Source organism: Trichomycterus rosablanca, chromosome 15 (assembly GCF_030014385.1).
Source record: "Trichomycterus rosablanca isolate fTriRos1 chromosome 15, fTriRos1.hap1, whole genome shotgun sequence".
Lineage (NCBI taxonomy): Eukaryota > Metazoa > Chordata > Actinopteri > Siluriformes > Trichomycteridae > Trichomycterus > Trichomycterus rosablanca.
This window is the reverse complement of record NC_086002.1, coordinates 3,385,881-3,405,582: the sequence shown is the minus strand read 5'-3', so window position 1 is coordinate 3,405,582 and position 19,702 is coordinate 3,385,881. Positions and strand designations below refer to the sequence as shown.

Here is a 19,702-nt window from a genome sequence, read left to right as displayed (position 1 = left end):
TTGTTTGGAAGATCTGAGCAGGCCCGTGTTGGCTGTGCTCACTCCATGGTGCAGTTGCAGAATGATGTGTGTGTGCGTTGTGTGTGTGTGCGTTGTGTGTGTTGTGTGCTTGGGTCACTTTGTGTCCGGACTGCCCCGTTTTAAGCGGTCAATATTATGAATGAAACCAGCTCTGTGTGGTGGTTGCCATTCATGACATGAAATCCACTTAACAGCAGTCGGTCTTTAGAATTTAGATTTTCTACCACCGTTTTATCCCACCCGCTGGTCAGGGTCTCGGTGGGTCTGGTTTCCCTGAAATCTCTGGATGAAATGCAGCAACACGCAGTGCCTCGGTCACACCTCCCCTCTGTATGTAGACACCTAACTGGCCGATAGCACCGCTAGGGATTCGCACCCTGATTTCCAGAGGTAGTGGCCTTGCGTAATTTACCTCTGCACAATTTGAGCGCCCTACCAACATTCTACTTACCATGTAGATGAAGTTTGTGGGTATACAATCACTGATTGTAGCCCATCTATCAATCAGAACACTTTGTCACCCTCCTGCACCCCACGTATTAACTGAAAGGGACCCCCATTGACCAGGTGATGTTTGGATGGTGGATTGTTCCCAGCACTGCAGTGACACTGACATGGTGGTGTGTGTTGGTCTGGTGTTCTGATTGTAGCAGGTCCAGCAATGTTGTTGGGATTTTATACCCTGTTTTATACCTTCCTGGCTCAATGGTTGAGTGAGTCCACAGGACCATGGAACGCATTAACAGGTTTCTCATACATCCTTATGGGAAAAAATACCTCGAAACTCAACGCCACTCCCATCACCAACCGACGTCGAGTTTTAGGGTACCGCTGTATTAGTTTTTGTATTAGTTTAACAGTCATGGTGCAGGAGGTTGGAGTCTCTTGACCACGACAGTATCCAGCAGCCTGATGGAGGTGTGTCGGCTGACACGACACCCCTGAAACTTGCTTCCCAGAATGCATTTAACACGCAAAACAAACGGTTTTGAAAATTTTCTCATTTTATTCATTCTAAACACAAACATGCAAAAACATCCATCGACATCCATCGGCTGACCTTCCCGTCGTCCTCGGTTTGCATTCCGTTGCTCTGCTGTCCACTCGCTTTGGCCTTTGCATAGTAAAAACTTAAGATCCGGGAGGGGTTGGTACAGGAAGCCCTTTAAAAAAACCCACTCGTTTAAGCCAAGTTCAAAACCAACAAAGAACCTCTGCACTATCCCATATGTAAACATCTGTAATGGAATGTTTATTGTAATGACAGCTACAGATTTATTCATTCATTCATCCGTTCCTCGAAGACTGAAGGAAGCGAACATGTTCACCGGCTACATTATCAGCACAATGTTTGCTCATATGGAAGACGAGGATGCACCCTATAAATAATTTCACTTTTTAACCTCAGAGGATCTACGCTAACGACCGATCCGAGCACAATATCAAGACGTTTGGTAAATAGACGATCCGATAAAAGAGCGAGCGCTCTAGGAAGCATGCATAGGTTAGACTACAGCTCATTCCGAACACAAAGTGGACAGAGTCAGGTCCCCAAAATACTGCATACCAACACAAAACCATGTGGGGTGTAAGAGAGACAGGGTTTTTAGGTTGGGTGACCGGTATAGTCCTTCAAATCAAGATCGTACAAAAAGAAACGTCAAATTTAAGTGAGATGTAGAGGTGGAGCTTGGATGGGAACTGTTCTCTGTAAGTTAAATTAAAGTCGTGACTGAATGACTGGAGCACAAAAGCTAAAACAAACAAAAATAAAACATTAAAAACGTTTTTTTGCTACTTCTGTGTCTGTTGTGGCCCAGATACCTTGACATTTACTTGTAAAGTGTTTTAATGCTATTTTGAATTAAGCTCTCCAGGTCTAAGGCACCAAAGCAGCTTCATGCCATGATGCTCCCGCCGTCATGCTTCACAGTTTGGCTACACTCATGACAGGAACGGTAGTTACTCATTACACAAAATTCATCAGTTCACAAGGTTATATCAAAAACGGTCTAGGACAATTTTTGTGTCTCCAATTCACCTCACTTGCATGTCTTTGGACTATGGGAGGAAACCGGAGCACCTGGAGGAAACCCACGAGGACACGAGGAGGACATACAAACTCCACACAGAAAGGACCCAGACCGCCCCACCTGGGGATCGAACCCAGGACCTTCTTGCTGTGCTACCCACTTAGCCACAGTGCCGCCCCAGTTTGGATGTCAAAGGGTAACTAGAAGGGTTTGTTCTACCTTAGCGAACCATCCTGCGAATTGGGTTCATCTTCATTTCTTGTAGGTGCGCCTGGCACCTCCATGGCATGACGCAACCAGCCCAGTTACAAACCTGTATTTTTTTTTTATGCATTTTCTCCTGATTTAGCATAGTCAGTTTGTCTTCCGCTGCTGGAGGATACCTGATTGCATCCAAGGAGAGCATGTTGCTTGTCACGTCTCCTCCGGCACGTGCACAGCCCTCCTCTTCTTGCCCAATCAGGGTCCTTGCACAGCGTATGAAGATCCCACCCGCATAGTCCGGTCGTCCCGCCCTAGCAGACACGGTGGCCAGTTAGTGTCTGCTGCAGGCACTGTCAATTATGCCTGCTAGATGGCGCCCAGCCGACCGGTGGCAACGCCTAGTTTCGAACTGAGGAGTTTAGAATCTCGGTGCTGGTGTGCTAGTGGAATATCCTGGGCACTTGAATATCCTGGGCACTTGTGAAATGTTTTGATACTATTTTGAATTAAGCTCTCCAGGTCCTAAGGCACCAAAACAGCCTCATGCCATGATGCTCCCACCAGCATGCTTCACAGTTTGGGTGTCAAACCTAAATCATGGTTGTTTAAATGGATAACTAGAATGTATCTCTGTAACCTTGTTAGTTTGTGGATATATAGCCAGGGTTTGTTCTACGTAAGCGAACCATCCTGCGAATTGGGTTCATTTTCATTTCTTGTAGGTGCGCCTGGCGCCTCCATGGCATCCCATCCAATCTATCCAATTACCCAGTAGTATTTCTCCTCCACTGCTGCAGACCTCTACTCCTGACTGAGAAGGGCTGTGACTAACACACACACCCTTCAACATGTGTGCAGTACCTACAGCTTCTTTTCACCCGAATGGACGGGTTTATACGGAGATCCGTATCGTGCACAGAGAGCCAAACTCTGATCTCCATTATCCCCCGTGTTATTGTGCAGGCGCCATCGAACAGCCAGCAGAGGTCGTGATTTCAGCAGTTATGAGGAATCCCCTCCGATCCTCCCTCCCTCTATCAGACAAGCCTATCGGTGTCCGTATAGACGCCCGGCCTGCCAGTTACTAATCACGATTTAAAGGAACAATTATGTCCTATTATTATTCACTTATACAGACAGTGTCTAAGACATACAGACTTATTCCAGTATGACAACTGTTGAATTCTCAAGCTCAGAGTTAGCTAGAAGACTGGTGGTAACACTTTACACACTTTTTACCCAAGATTTACACTGAGGAGCTCTATTTTAGCTTTAGTTTTAACAGATACACGACTACCTTTGACCCTGGCGGTGGTCTGGAACTTAAATGGCTGGGAATCATCTGGGAAACTGATTAACGCAAGAGAACACGGAGAGAGGCGGCAAAGAAATAAAAGGGGTAGAATAATTCTCATGGAGATGACGAGACGTTCTCATGGAGACTATGAACATTAAGCACTGTTCTCTCCCCTCAATTGCAGCTCAGGTGTGGAGCTCGAAGGTTTACAGACACTTGTAAGGCGCACTGGGTCAGGGAGTTTGGGAGGTCCTGGTAAAACTCTGGCTGGATCTTTCACCACTTTACTTAAGAGAATTAGGCTTGACATTTCCAGTACAGTCCACATATTTTTGAACAGAATAGAATCCATTTATGTATTCTGGAAAGGATTCTAGCAATGGATTTTAGCAATATTCCAATTCCAGTGGCAGCAGAACAGCCCTAGTGTATAATGCTACCACCACCATACCTCATACCTGGTAGTAGGTACGGTGTTGTTGGGTTTAAATGCCTTTTTTTCACTCGAGCTTCACGATGCCGATCTTGCACAGCATGAGCTCCTTTTTTTGCTTCTTGGCCCTTGACAGCATCAAACTTGCTTGACCGTGGGCAGTGCCAATCATGTTTTATGTTTTAATAGCTTCTTATTCATGGCAGACCTGTTCTTCGGGGAGGAGGGTGATTCTTGGAATTCATCTGACCACTTGGACAATTTTCTCTCAACATAAGGTGACCACTGTTCCACGCAGTATTTGTACACATAATCTTGGGACCTGTTGTCTAGAATCAGTGCCAAGAAACATTTCTGATGTATATATCTATGACCAGGCTCTTTTCAGAGCTTCCTAAACTTCCCCATCGTAATGCTGGAGGCTCAGTCTAATGGTGGCAGAGAATTTAACCCTATTTATATGAGCACAGAGAAGTCACCAGCTGTACTCTATCTGCACCGCCAGATGAGTCGTCTATGTTGCTGTCTATATAGTGTTTCTTCTCTTCTTTTGTCAAATTAATGTTCACTATATGGCCAAAATTATGTGGACACCTCTAACTGTGAGCTTGTCAGACAACCCATATTAACACCACAACCATTAATACTGAAGGTGCCTCGCAACAGGCTTGTCTGCTGGAATTTTTGGCCATTCAGTCAGAGTCAGATGTCCTGGCTCACAGTCAACATTCTAATTCATCGAGAATACATGCAGTAGGGATGAGATCAGGCTCTGAGCAGACAGCTGGAGCTCCAGCACATCATACTATGTCTTTCTGGACCTGCCATGCTGTTGCCACAGCATTGGAAGCTACTAATTTACTCTACGCTTTTCAGTTTGGACCCCACAATGCCGCTGAACCTTACAAGTGTCTGGAAACGTTGAGGTCAACTGTGAATCCGATACTGAGGACAGAGGACAATAAAACTCACGAGATCAAAACGAGATCAGAAAGAAAAGGCAGGTCTTCTCCGCCCGGACGGGTGGGAGGGATTCTAATGCTCGGCTGGTGTTACACCTGGATGACGAACTCTGGGTTGGTGTAGGAAAAACCTTGGAACTCGTTCTGGTCCAAGTTCATGATGAAGAGTTTATCGGTCGGGGTCAGCTCAACTGCCATCTTGGTGAATTCCTTATCGAAGTTCCCAGTGTCACGCTGGTTTTTCTACAAGGGAAAGAGGAAGGAAAACAGACACGAGTCACTTACAGAGTGAATTACATCCTACCACAAAGTTTGTGAACCCTCTGAAATGACCAGATTGTCTGAATTTAATAAATTCTCCTTTAACAGCAACTTACACAATGATGTTCTGGAACTTGATCGGCTCTTTGAGGGGTTGGACTTGGCAGTTCCAAAACACACTTGGTTTGTGGCAAACTAGCCCTATTTGAATGAGCACAGACTAGTCACAAGCTGTAGTCAATCATAACCGCCTTCCTGGCTCAAGTTTTAACAACAGTATGGGACAGTATGTTACCAGCACTGGTGACCACACCAGGAGTCCTTATGGCGTCCCACAAGGTTCTAGACTTGGTTCAATCTTTTTTTGATTATTCAGGGGGCGGCACGGTGGCTCGGTGTGTAGCACTGTCACCTCACAGCAAGAAGATCCTGGGTTCGATCCCCAGGCCGGGCGGTCCGAGTCCTTTCTGTGCGGAGTTTGCATGTTCTCCCCGTATCTGCGTGGGTTTCCTCCGGAAGCTCCGGTTTCCTCCCACAGTCCAAAAACATGCAGTCAGGTTAACTGGAGACACTGAATTGCCCTATAGGTGAATGTGTGTGCCTGCCCTGCGATGGACTGCCGCCCCGTCCAGGGTGTTACTGTGTGCCTTGCGCACATTGAAAAGCTGAGATAGGCTCCAGCACCCCCCTGCGACCCTAACTGGATAAGCGGTTAAGAAAGTGAGTGAGTGATTATACAGGTTCCCTAACCCTCCAAAACGTCCTACCTGTGCTGTCCCTCTTATAAACCCCTTCCTAATCCTGTCCATCATCACTCCCACAGCATCTTCATCTCTGCCACTTTTTGTGCCACTCATTGCACATGGTTGTTATGAGAAACTAAAGTGATTTCAAAGGGTTTACAAACATTTTTCTGCAAATGTAAATAAAAAACAAGAAGAATGATTAAATTCCTTCACCTTTTTCAACACACGACCAGAAGATCATGATGGTGTAATGGTGTCGAAAAGACGCATCTTTTTTTGGTGCGTCTATTTACTAACGGTCATTTTAAACTTCATAAAGTATTGCTATATTTCGATTGCGCCAGCACTTCATAGATTCCTATACGTGTCCTCAGAACTCAAGCATTTTAAACTCCACAATCCACGAACCAGAACACAACGTGAAGCAGAAAGTTCAAGACGTAGCGCAACACCAACACATCAACTCACACCAACCAGTTTCAACACACCAGTTCCGCCACAGACAGACTTTTAGAGACGTAGAAACCATTAAAGAAAAAAGAAGAGCAAAGAGGTGGAAGACAAACACTGAAAATGAGAGTCAGTGACACTTTGTTAGGAAGCTTACGGACAGCTTTGAAAGTTTGTGTCACCAAATGCCTTCAGTACTCTATAAGGTCAAAAGTATATGTAGTATTTTAGGAGTTTAAGTGTTCCAGCCACACCCACTTCTAATAAGTGGTCGCTGGTTGAAACCCCACCGCTGCCTTGTTGCACTGTCAGGTCCTTAAACCTCAATGGATTTGACTGCTGTGGATAAAATCGTCTGCTAAATGCCGGAAATGTAAATCTGAAACATCTGGAGGTCATGCTCGTATAGGTCTGTTAGCCGGACTCTGCGCCACAGGTTCCTGCAGTACAGTCTGAAATTTTCATACCCTCGAGCCATGCAGGTCACGGCAGTCCTGAGATGATAACTTTACAAACGGTTCTTTTTCTGTGACTGAATGATTGAAACACGTACCTGGTCTGGTGGCGGACGAAGTTCCACAATGCTGTCCTTCGTAATCATAATCGACTCCAGCTGATGACTTCAAGGTGCCCACATAAATAGCGCTAGCTTGACCTCGCACCATCATGGTCTCTCACCCAAACCATCTCGTGATGCTTAAAAGATGATGCTCACAGTCTTTAAGGAGTGGATTTAGAAGCAGATTGTTGTTTTTTGGACAAAAGCCTATGACCATGCAAAGCTCGCTGGACTGTGGGCAGTGGTACCTGCGTTCATGGTCAAGGAGCTTCTAACTCATGTTGTTACCTGGATTGGATCTGATCATGCATGACAACCATGGCAGATTTCCTCTCAGCATGAGAATTTGGGTCAAAGACCACTGTTCCATGCCCATTTTAATAGGTGCAGTCAAACTAGCCTTATTTATACGGACAAGGAGAAGTCTGTAGTACCAGCTGTAGTCAACTGTGATCACTAACAAGGACTTCGGAGGAAACAAGCAGGAACTAGTTTCTCAGATGCCTTTATGTAAAGGTACAATGTAAAGCTTGCTTGGCTGTGAGCAGTAAACTACTGTACTGACAACTGTTTGAACAAATTACTACATTTCATTACTTCAAAAAGATTTTATTTAGGCGACGTGTGATTTGTGAAGATCTGCTTTCTGAGATCTGTACGGAGCTCCCTGGACTTTCTTACTGTAATGTGTTTGTCTTAAACTATTTGTATGGGCACAGAGAAGTCACCAGCTATGACATAAACAAATAAAGGAACGCCTTATTTGTCATATATACAGTATATATGTATACACGTATATATGACAAATACATTTTACTTCCAAATATCCCTGCTTGTTTGGAAGCTGGGGTCAGAGCGCAGGGTCAGTCGTAGTATGGCTCCCCTGGAGCCGAGAGGGTTAAGGGCCTTGCTCAAGGGCCCAACAGCCACAACATTCAGACTAGTGGACCAAATTTCTACCCACTAGGCTACCAATGTCCCAATACTTATAACAGAACAGAAATGAATATTTATTATTAATATTTTGGCACAGAACAAGAACGGAAAGGCAGAAATTTTGAGACATGACCTTTAGAAGTGTATCAGCTCAGCACCTCGGCTGTACCAATGCACATCTGGGTCATTCCGACAATTTGGTGCCTTTTGTGTCCCCAGTACTGATCACTGTATTTATTAAGTACATTTTAAACAATACAATTTCTAAACATCTTACTAAAATAATGAACACTTTCAAATACTAAACACAATGTTTTCTACCCCCCCAAAATAAAATGACTGTATATATACTGTTTTTATCTGTTAGATAGCAGAGGTTTTCCCAGTGCTGTACATTCTGATTTAGTGATGATATATGAGGTTAATCATGAAAATATCTCAGTCTTTCAATACTGTTTAAAAGGTTTTGCTTAAGTTCCTCTAAACCTTTTAAAGAATTTTTTTTTCTTTATGAGTTTGATTTTATTGCTGATTATAAGGGTTTTTCACACGTCCCTCAAGTGGCTGGTCCACCCTGTTATTTCTTACTACTGTCTCTTAAAATGAAGAACTGTTTTACATACTGACATCATTTCCGGGAGCTCAGATGATCTTTTTGGAGGGAAAACAACTGTGGAAGATAAGCGGCTCATTAAACTCCTCATTTTAATGTTGTTTATATGATTAACCATAACATGTCCACCCTGTTACGGGATATATGAGAAAAAGCAATACGGTTTGATCATTTTAAAAATATCACACTAAAAAGCTGAGAATTCTTTGTCTGAATTCACTTTTATGCTAGCATGGTTTTGCTCACTTGCTAGCTAATGGCTAATTTTATGTCAGAATGTCCACCCTGTTATGGTCCACCCTGTTACAACCTAACACGTAACAGGATGGACGTCACGGTGTATATGAGGTACATGTGTAATTTAGCTTGACCAATATTAGTCTGGAAAAGTATAACACGTCCTTTTTATAATTAAACATGAACAACAAATAAAACAGTGTTTCATTTTCAAAAGGTTTTAAGGTCCAAAAGGCACCAAAATCCCAGGAATGACCCACCCAAGAAAACTGAGTAGCATCTTAGACCCAGAGATGAAAAAATAATATTAATATTCTATTATATTGATAGATTCTATCACAAAGAATGAATGTTTTAAGTAAACTAATGCCAAGCAGGTGCAAAAAATAAATAAAATAAATAAATGAGATGATTTAATCATATTCATGCCTTTATTTTATTTAATATAATCTGTCTTGGATGAAGAGCAATGAGAACTCAATGTGCATGTATGTGTTCACTATGGTCAATAGTATGTGGACACCACTTCTAACTTCTGATTGAGATGAACGAGCAGATGAATGAAATCAAATACGAAACGCATCCTAATCTGTACCAACACTTCAGGCGAGGACCTTTCCTGTTCCAGCATGACTGCGCAAGACACGATATGATACGAGTGCTATCGGGATGACTTGGAGCGTCGACGGCAGGACAAATGCCCTGAGGAACGCGCTTCCAGAGGGAAGGCGGCTCCGTATTAATGCCCTCGGGTTTTCGAAATGAAATGTCCAACCGGTTCACGGTCAGGTGTCCACATACTAGATCTAGAATGAAACGTCCTCGTACGGCAGCAGTCTCTTCACAGTGGAGCGCGTTATATCGATCGGAATACTGGAGGGCGTGGAAATCTGGGATATAAAAGTTATACAACACAAATTTGGCAGACAAATCACAAAGAGATCTGTGTGTGTTTTCTATTAGAACGCTTACAACAACACGCTGGGGATTAAAAGAAGGTGAAAATACTCAAATAGTTCAAAAGTCTCTAGAAATGATGAATTTCCAGTAATCAGATATAGAATCAAGGTTTTCTCTGGCGCAGTGGGTATTCCAGTTCATGCATGACGCCTAATATTCATGTGAAACTTCCCAAAATGACCCTCGGACGATCCACAACTTTGTTCTTGAACAATCCCTGGACGAATTCCAGGAGCCTACGCAGAGCCCTGACTTCAACCCCACTGGACTTCCTTAGGATGAATCGGAACTTCTGCAGTGAGCCAGGCCTCCTAGTCCAACACCTTTTCAAATCTAGCCGTATCCAATTACTCTGGTTTTATCTGTCCTCTACTGCTGCACATACTGACCCCAACCTTAACACACACCCTCTCAGACCACTTCTTTTCACCTGCACAGGGATCAGTATCACGTACGAAGAGTCACGCACTGATCTCCATTATTTACCATCTCTGTGCCATCAGTAATGTGGAATCCCTTCGGCCCGCCCTCCCTCAGACGTAGCCGATCGTGTGTCTGTGGAGGCGCCCGGCTGGCTGATAGCGGAGCTGAGATTTAAACTCCAGAGCTGGAACATCGTACGAGCAGCAGGGGGCGCCAGAGGATGACAGGTGAACTGGATACACACTATGTGGTCAAAGGTATTGGGACACCACTGATAATTACTGAATTTGTGTGTTTCAGCCACAACAGTTGCGAACAGGTGTAATAAATCAATGATTATATGCTTCCAAGTTTGCAGCAACAGGTTAGGGAAGGCCCTTTCCTGTTCCATGCATAAAGCGAAGAAACTCCAGTGTCCTGCACACAGCGTTGACCTCAGCCCCAATTAACAGCTTTGGAATGAACTGGAACATCAACTGAGGCTCAGTGACCAGCTACACAATTGCTCTGTTGACTGAACAGGCACAAATTCCCATACACAGACACACTCTAAAATGTTGTAAGAAGCATCCTCAGAAGAGTGGCCAAAAAGATCACATAGAAGTCACTCTATTTTAATAGCTCAGGTGTCCAAATACTTTTGGCCATATAGTGTGTTTAAATTGCCAGCCCAAAGTGTGTTGGAAGCCTGAAGAGAACAAAAATGTGGATGGTCTGAAGGTATCTAAGGACTGGTTTTGGAAACGCTGTCACACGTCCCGTCATAAATTCGCACCCCTGCTTTTCCTCGAGCTTTCATTTGGCACGGTTCTCTGGAGCAGTAGTATTATGTAAAATACACACGCAGGGCCCGGGAACAGGCTAACCTACATGAACAACCTGCTGAACAACATGATCAGCAGCAGTGAAGAGCTCATGGATGTTGCAGTTCTGTGAGCTTGAGTGGAAGAAAAGCTCAGACATTTTTTATACCTCGTGAAAAAATAATCACCCCTTTCTGATCGCCTCTGTCGCGCTGTATTCATCACAAAACCTTTTGTTCAGGTGACAAAGTTATTCAACACCTGTATCACCCAAACCGGCCAATAGCAGCAACGACTGCAATAATATCTGTCCTTCTAATATATATCTTTCCTGGGTCAATTTAGGTCAAAACTTTGACCGCCCTTCTAGAAGTGAACCTGCTTTCGGATTTTGGATCATCGTAGCGCTGCACACCCCGACTACACCTCAGTTTCGCTTCATGGACAGATGACCTTTTTTCCCCTATTATATTATATTCCATTTTCTCCCAATTTAGTGTAGTCAATCTGTCTTCCGCTGCTGGAGGATCCCTGATTGCAGTCGAGGTGGGTATATTGCTGCTCACGCCTCCTCCAACCCGCGTGCAGCCCTTCGCCCACATAGTCATGGTGGTCATGGTCATCCCGCCCTGGAGGCACTGCCAATTATGCCCGCTAGATGGCGCCCAGCCGACCGGTGGCAACGACGAGTTTCAAACCAAGGAGTTCAGAATCTCGGCACTGTGCTAGTGGAATATCCCGCTGCTAGAAGTGAACCTTCAGATTTTGGATCTTTGTAGCGCTTCACACCCCGACCACACCTCAGCTTCGCTTCATGGACAGATTATTTTTCTTAAAATGCATTTTCCTCACTTTTCCAATTACCCGATCGTACATACGGCCCCTCAAACATGTAACGTGCATCAGCCATTAATATGCATTCATCTCGGACCAGCCAGCAGAGGTCGTAACTGCTGCAGTTATGAGGAATCCCTACGCTCAGGGCACTGAGAGCCTTACACACTCACTTAGGGTGATTTTAGTAGCTCCAGTTGGCCTGACTGCATGTCTCTGAACTTTGGAGCACCCTGAGGAACACACATGAACATGCAAAGTGCACTCAGAAAGCTCGGACAGGAAATCGAACCCAGGCCCTTCTCGCCGTGAGGTGACAGCGCTACCCACTGGAATGGAATTCCTCTTGTCTTTTATATTTAACCTGATTCCCACTACCGCTGAGATTCGTGTTCTAATCTCAGAGATGCTATCGACCGGCCGGTCTACACTGACCCGATTGTCTACGTCTCTCGTTGGCTGAAGCCCTGCGATGGACTGGCACCCATCAAATATCGTTTGATGATCTAAAATCAGATATACGTTGACAGAGGCAACTGGAATGGGGTCAGTTACTTTTTCACACTGTAATCTGTCAGTTTTTAGATGTGTTAGATTTGATAAATAATGAATATTAGATACAGAAACTCTGACTGGCTTTAAAATGTGGCCAATGTTGATATTTTTAGAACAGTTTTACATTTCTAGCCAAAATCTCTGGACGATATTTAATATGAATCTGAATGAAACATGTAAAAAAGTATTTTTTAGTATTATTATTAATTATTATTATTATTAGGTATTATTGCACACCTTGAATGGGCAAATCTGTGTGTGTGTGTGTGTGTGTGTGTTTGTGTGCGTTTAAAATCAGTATCATCATTAATAATTAACCAACATAAATTGTACAAAACAAATGAAATGGAGTTACAGACTAGATCCACTGATAAAAACGATTCCTTTTCCTCTTGCGCTCGGCTTATTCGGCCTCAGTCATTCGGGGCTCCTCGGTCTGACTGGCCTCTGCAAATGCCACACGTCCCTACTGGCTACTTGGACTCCTGAGTCACGAATTCTGGGTTAACGTAAGAGAAATCCTGAAACTCCTGCTGGTCCAGGTTAAGAATCACTTCCTGGTCGGGCGGGGTCAGGACCGGAGGATGTCGGGTGAAAAAACGGTCAAAGTTCTCGGCGTCTCGACCGCACTGTGGAGAAGATGAGAGAAGAGAAGCAGTGCAGATGGAACGATGGAGGTTAAAAGAACAACAGAAGTGTGAGAAACATGATCAGTACAACTGAAACTGGCACAAAAGGTGAGGAACTGAGGCAGGGATTAAAACATGGAGACCAGACGAGATCCACCAGATCACTAAATCAAATGTGACCATCATGGACTAGATCTCTGAATCAAATGTGTCCATCATGGACTAGATCACCAAATCGAATGTGCCCATCATGGACTAGATCACTGAATCAAATGTATCCATCATGGACTAGATCACTAAATCAAATGTGTCCATCATGGATTAGATCACTGTATTGAATGTAACCAACATGAACTAGATTACCGAATCAAATGTGTCCATCATGGACTAGATCACTGAATCAAATGTGTCCGTCATGGACTAGATCACTGTATTAAATATGTCCATCATGGACTAGATCACCTGAATAAAATGTGTCCATCAAGGACTGGATCACTGAATCAACTGTGTTCATCATGGACTATATCACCTGAATCAAATGTGTTAATCATGGACTAGATCACCTGAATCAAATGTGTTAATCATGGACTAGATCACTGAATTAAATGTGTCCATCATGGACTAGATCACTGAATCAAATGTCTCTGTAATAGACTAGATCACTGAATCAAATTTGTTAATCATGGACTAGATCACTGAATTAAATATGTCCGTCATGGACTAGATCACCTGAATCAAATGTGTCCATCAAGGACTGGATCACTGAATCAACTGTGCTCATCATGGACTATATCACCTAAATCAAATGTGTTAATCATGGACTAGATCACCTGAATCAAATGTGTTAATCATGGACTAGATCACTGTATTGAATGTAACCATCATGGACTAGATCACTGAATCAAATGTATCCATCATGGACTAGATCACTGAATCAAACGTGTCGATCGTCTCCTGATGCTTTAATCCCATCCATTTTGTTTAATCATTTTAATAATCAAAAGAAAACAAACATGATTCACAAATGTCTGTAGAACATTTGTTTGACTTGTGGCTAAGATGTTACGATCATGGAGCTGTGAACGTTCGTGAGATGACGAGCCGGGGAGCGTGCTTCATGAATCTTGAAGTAGGCATGAACTGAAGAATTACACAATCTGATACGTCACAAAAGAACACCTATATAATACATATATTATACAGTGTATCACAAAAGTGAGTACACCCCTCACATTTCTGCAGATATTTAAGTATATCTTTTCATGGGACAACACTGACAAAATGACACTTTGACACAATGAAAAGTAGTCTGTGTGCAGCTTATATAACAGTGTAAATTTATTCTTCCCTCAAAATAACTCAATATACAGCCATTAATGTCTAAACCACCGGCAACATAAGTGAGTACACCCCTTAGTGAAAGTTCCTGAAGTGTCAATATTTTGTGTGGCCACCATTATTTCCCAGAACTGCCTTAACTCTTCTGGGCATGGAGTTTACCAGAGCTTCACAGGTTGCCACTGGAATGCTTTTCCACTCCTCCATGACGACATCACGGAGCTGGCGGATATTCGAGACTTTGCGCTCCTCTACCTTCCGCTTGAGGATGCCCCAAAGATGTTCTATTGGGTTTAGGTCTGGAGACATGCTTGGCCAGTCCATCACCTTTACCCTCAGCCTCTTCAATAAAGCAGTGGTCATCTTAGAGGTGTGTTTGGGGTCATTATCATGCTGGAACACTGCCCTGCGACCCAGTTTCCGGAGGGAGGGGATCATGCTCTGCTTCAGTATTTCACAGTACATATTGGAGTTCATGTGTCCCTCAATGAAATGTAACTCCCCAACACCTGCTGCACTTATGCAGCCCCAGACCATGGCATTCCCACCACCATGCTTGACTGTAGGCATGACACACTTATCTTTGTACTCCTCACCTGATTGCCTCCACACATGCTTGAGACCATCTGAACCAAACAAATTAATCTTGGTCTCATCAGACCATAGGACATGGTTCCAGTAATCCATGTCCTTTGTTGACATGTCTTCAGCAAACTGTTTGCGGGCTTTCTTGTGTAGAGACTTCAGAAGAGGCTTCCTTCTGGGGTGACAGCCATGTAGACAAACTTGATGTAGTGTGCGGCGTATGGTCTGAGCACTGACAGGCTGACCCCCCACCTTTTTAATCTCTGCAGCAATGCTGACAGCACTCCTGCGCCTATCTTTCAAAGACAGCAGTTGGATGTGACGCTGAGCACGTGCACTCAGCTTCTTTGGACGACCAACGCGAGGTCTGTTCTGAGTGGACCCTGCTCTTTTAAAACGCTGGATGATCTTGGCCACTGTGCTGCTGCTCAGTTTCAAGGTGTTGGCCATCTTCATGTAGCGCAACAATTCGTCTTTTAAGATCCTCAGAGAGTTCTTTGCCATGAGGTGCCATGTTGGAACTTTCAGTGACCAGTATGAGAGAGTGTGAGAGCTGTACTACTAAATTGAACACACCTGCTCCTTATGCACACCTGAGACCTAGTAACACTAACAAATCACATGACATTTTGGAGGGAAAATGACAAGCAGTGCTCAATTTGGACATTTAGGGGTGTAGTCTCTTAGGGGTGTACTCACTTTTGTTGCCGGTGGTTTAGACATTAATGGCTGTATATTGAGTTATTTTGAGGGAAGAATAAATTTACACTGTTATATAAGCTGCACAAAGACTACTTTTCATTGTGTCAAAGTGTCATTTTGTCAGTGTTGTCCCATGAAAAGATATACTAAAATATCTGCAGAAATGTGAGGGGTGTACTCACTTTTGTGATACACTGTATATACTGTATATCTAAATAACTATAATTGTGTACATCAGGTCTGAAAACCTTGGAATAAGCTAGTTAGTCGACTATACAGACCTGATACAGGTGAATACAGAAATAAAAAGCTTGTGCTATTAAATTTTTTTTAGATGTTAGCCAGCAATAAACCCCCTGTTACTGGTTACATCCCAGTTCATAACCTATTTATTTTTTAGTGATAATGCACCAAATGGTTCAAAATTAGGAGTGTTGACGCTCAGGTGGTGCAGTGGTAAAACACGCTGTTCGTGAGTTCGAATCTCAGCTCTGCTACCGGCAGGCTGGGCGCCTATACGGACAATGATTGGCTCATCTGTATGGTTGGTTGGCCGGAAGGATTCCTCATAACCGCTGCAGTTACGACCTCTGCTGGCTGATCGATGGCGCCTGCACAGAGACGGAGGATGACGGCATACAGGGCAGTTGTAGCTTAGTGGAATAGTAATCAAAAGGTTGCTGGTTTAAGTCCCACCACTGCCACGTTGCTACTGTTGGGTCCTTGAGGAAGACCCTGAACCCACAATTGCTTAGACTGTACATTTACATTTTCAGCATTTAGCAGACGCTTCTATCCAAAGTGACTTACAGTACTGTGACAGCGTATTGTCTAAGCAATTGAGAGTTAAGGGCCTTGCTCAAGGGCCCAACAGTGGCAACCTAGCAGTGGTGGGGCTTGAACCACTGATTACTAGTCCAGTACCTTAACAACTAGGTCTCAACTGTAAGTCGCTTTAAATGAAAGCGTCTGGTAAATGCAGAAAATGTAAATAATACAGTTCTCCATATAAACCCGCCTGGTGCAGGTGAAAAGAAGCGGTCGGCAACTGCACGTGTCAGCTCTCCTCGGTCAGAGTGGAGGTCAGCAGCAGTAGAGAGGAAGCGAATGCAATTGGGTAATTGGATACAGACTATTATTGGCCAGAGTGGGGGTGGTGCATGCGGCAGAGGAATCGCAACAGGGAATCAGACTGTAAGATATAATATTTTAATATTTTTAACTGTAATCAAAGGTTATTATGAGCTATAAATGTCTATCAGCACATGCCTAGCACAAGAACGTGGTGAGTCAGTCATGCTGCATTTCTGTAGAAGTCGCCGCCTCTAACAGAAATGTGAAGTTCATCATCTATGGTTTAAAACTATAGATACAGTGAAAGCAGTGCAAGGAGATTTGATCACATGCCCTCCGGGGGGTCGGGTGGAGTTTTGTCAGCTAAGGTCTTGAGTAAATCCAACACTCACCTTCATCCGGACCGTCAGATATCATTTAAATACCACCAGACTGGCTGGCATCAGTTAGAAGCTTTAGGAACGTGACTGGCAGTGTACACGGTCAAGCAAGCTTCACATCAGCTTTCAGGCTGCTCCAAAATGAGCAAACACAAGGTGTACAGTGGTGATTAAAAGGTCGCTTGACTGTGGACAGTCCCAGCATTGGATGGCAGTCAAACCAGCCCTATTTCTACGGGCACTGAGAAGTCGCCGGCTCTAGGAGGACCAGAAGTGAGGCTAATTCACTAACAAACACAGTTAACTTACAAAAGAAATTCCAAGAGCGCCGTGATGTACGCGTCCCTCAAGTGTGCGTAATCATTTAACCGCTCACGTTTACCACCAGATAATACAGATAAAACAGAGTGGTGCGCTGACTTACTGCTTTGGGTTTGAACGGCGGTTGAACCTCTTTGTTCTGTAGTTTCTCCCAGTCCATGTAGCGGAAGAACGCGTGCTCTTTGATGTCCTGCTCGCCCTCCGGACCGCAGCCCAGACGCTTCCCCGGATGCTTGGTCATCAACTATAAGACACAAACGGCCAATCAGAAGACAGTACAGGTGAGCTGAGCGAGTGACACGACAGCTTTGCAACTTTCAACTTCATCCATCAAATACTCACTCATTCATTCACTCATTTACCATGCAAGTCCTGTTACACCAGAACACTGCAAGCTAAAAAACATACAGTACTTACACCATGACGTCTAATTAAACTCTGGTCGGCCGCTCAGGTGGCGCAGCGGTAAAAGACACGCGCTGCAACCAGAGCTGGATTTCGAGGGTGCGTCGTTTCGAATCCAGCTCTGCCTTCTCCGGTCGAGGCTGGGCGGCTATATGAACAACGATCGGCATGTTGTTCAGGTGACCAGGAGCAGGGACCGGCATTAGTGAGAGGATGATTGATGGGATGAAATTGGACGCGCTAAATTATTAAAAATAAATAAATAAATAAATAAATAAATAAACTCTGGTCAAAAGTATGTGGACTCCTGACCATGAGCTGGTTTTATGCAAGCAGTAATTTTGTGTTCATGTTCAAATCAGGATAAACCAGCTAAAGGAAGCAGAAATTGATTCAGCTATGGATTGGTCATAGGTAGCTTTGATTTAGTTTATCAAAAACAGGCCTGGTCAGGCACTCAACAGGCAACCATGGAATCTGGAATCCATGACCCTCCTCTGAGGTCACAAGTGCAAAGGAAATTAGACATATCTAAATTTCCAGCCACAATTAGCTTCAAAGCCTATCACCGGGTTCGAATCTCAGTGGCGCTATCAGCTGGCCGGCTGATGGAGGAATGACCAAAGCCTTGCGACAGATTGGCGCCCTGTCGAGGGTATTCCTGCCTTGTGTCCAGTGTTCCCCCGATGGACCCGGCCCTCCACGACCATGACCAGGATGAAGTGGTTGGAATAAATTACAATGCTCACCAACAAACTCCAAAAGTATAAAGCCTTGTGGTCATGTAGGGCCCAATTTTGTCCCCAAGTGAAGAGCTGGACATCAGATTGCAGTCATGAGCTCAGTGGGTAGCACTGTTGCCTCACAGCACGAAGGTCCTGGGTTCGATTCCCAGGCGGGGCGGTCCGAGTCCTTTCTGTGTGGAGTTTGCATGTTCTCCCCGTGTCTGCGTGGGTTTCCTCCGGGAGCTCCGGTTTCCTCCCACAGTCCAAAAACATGCAGTCAGGTTAATTGGAGACACTGAATTGCCCTATAGGTGAATGGGTGTGTGTGTGTGTGTCTGCCCTGCGATGGACTGGCGCCCTGTCCAGGGTGTTACTGTGTGCCTTGCACCCATTGAAAAGCTGTGATAGGCTCCAGCACCCCCCTCCCCATAATTGGATAAGCGGTTAAGAAAGAGAGTGAGTGAGTGAGCTCATGGCTGCAGTACTAACTGAAGCACAATGAATGACCATTGGAAGTGTCCAGTGTGTGTGTGTGTGAGTGTGTGTGTGTGTGTTCACATACACCCTTGCATATGGCGACGGCCTCCTTCGACATGGATTTTGGGTAGGACACGTGGTGTTCCATGATGGACTGGAAGAGCTCATCTTCATCTTCACCATCGAATGGAGGCTACAAGAAAAGGAAACACATGAAGTCCAAATGATAGAATAACGGACTGGCTATTATTTCACGTTAGCATTTAGCATTACCTGCCCCGCCAGCATTTCATAAAGCAGAACTCCGTAGGCCCACCAATCCACGGACTTCCCGTAAGGTTGATAAGCGATGATCTGTGATAGAGGAGACACGGATGAACCACCTGCATGAGGGTTTATTTATTAAACCATCCTTCTCTGCCTCCTTTCACCATTTACCCTCTGCGACTTCTTATTAATCCCTGAAGGTCATTTTACCACTTAATTCACTAAATAAACCCTTGACAATTATGAGCATTCATATGGATTTGCAGCTATAACAGCCTCCCATCATTTGGAGCGACGTGGCCAGACTTGCTTTAGCCATTAGCATCCATTAGCAGGCAGGTGCAATTGCATCTGACCAGCTCATGCTTCAGTTTTGATCCCAGTTCAAGGTTTTGATTAAATAAGTAACTCAACATTCAAGCACTGAGCGGGAATAGCTAATCCTCCACATGGTCAGCAGTGGAGGTCCAAA

The 19,702-nt window shown here is 44.3% G+C and overlaps 1 protein-coding gene across 2 annotated transcripts in view; it reads right to left on the bottom strand.

Annotated features, from left to right (window-relative positions):
• Positions 1 to 1,007: 1,007 nt before the first annotated feature.
• The window catches only part of prkcba (protein kinase C, beta a), a 50,010-nt gene continuing 31,315 nt past the window's right edge, over positions 1,008 to 19,702 (bottom strand). The window contains exons 14-17 of one of the 2 annotated variants that reach the window (XM_063010564.1): positions 19,237 to 19,317; positions 19,049 to 19,156; positions 17,460 to 17,600; positions 1,008 to 5,193 (exon numbers count right to left, since the gene is read on the bottom strand). In XM_063010564.1, the coding sequence (XP_062866634.1) occupies positions 5,041 to 5,193; positions 17,460 to 17,600; positions 19,049 to 19,156; positions 19,237 to 19,317 (483 nt within the window). In that variant the 3' untranslated portion in view covers positions 1,008 to 5,040. Of the gene's footprint in view, positions 5,194 to 9,164; positions 12,957 to 17,459; positions 17,601 to 19,048; positions 19,157 to 19,236; positions 19,318 to 19,702 lie in introns of those variants that run through there. The other variant, XM_063010563.1, reaches the window with a different exon arrangement.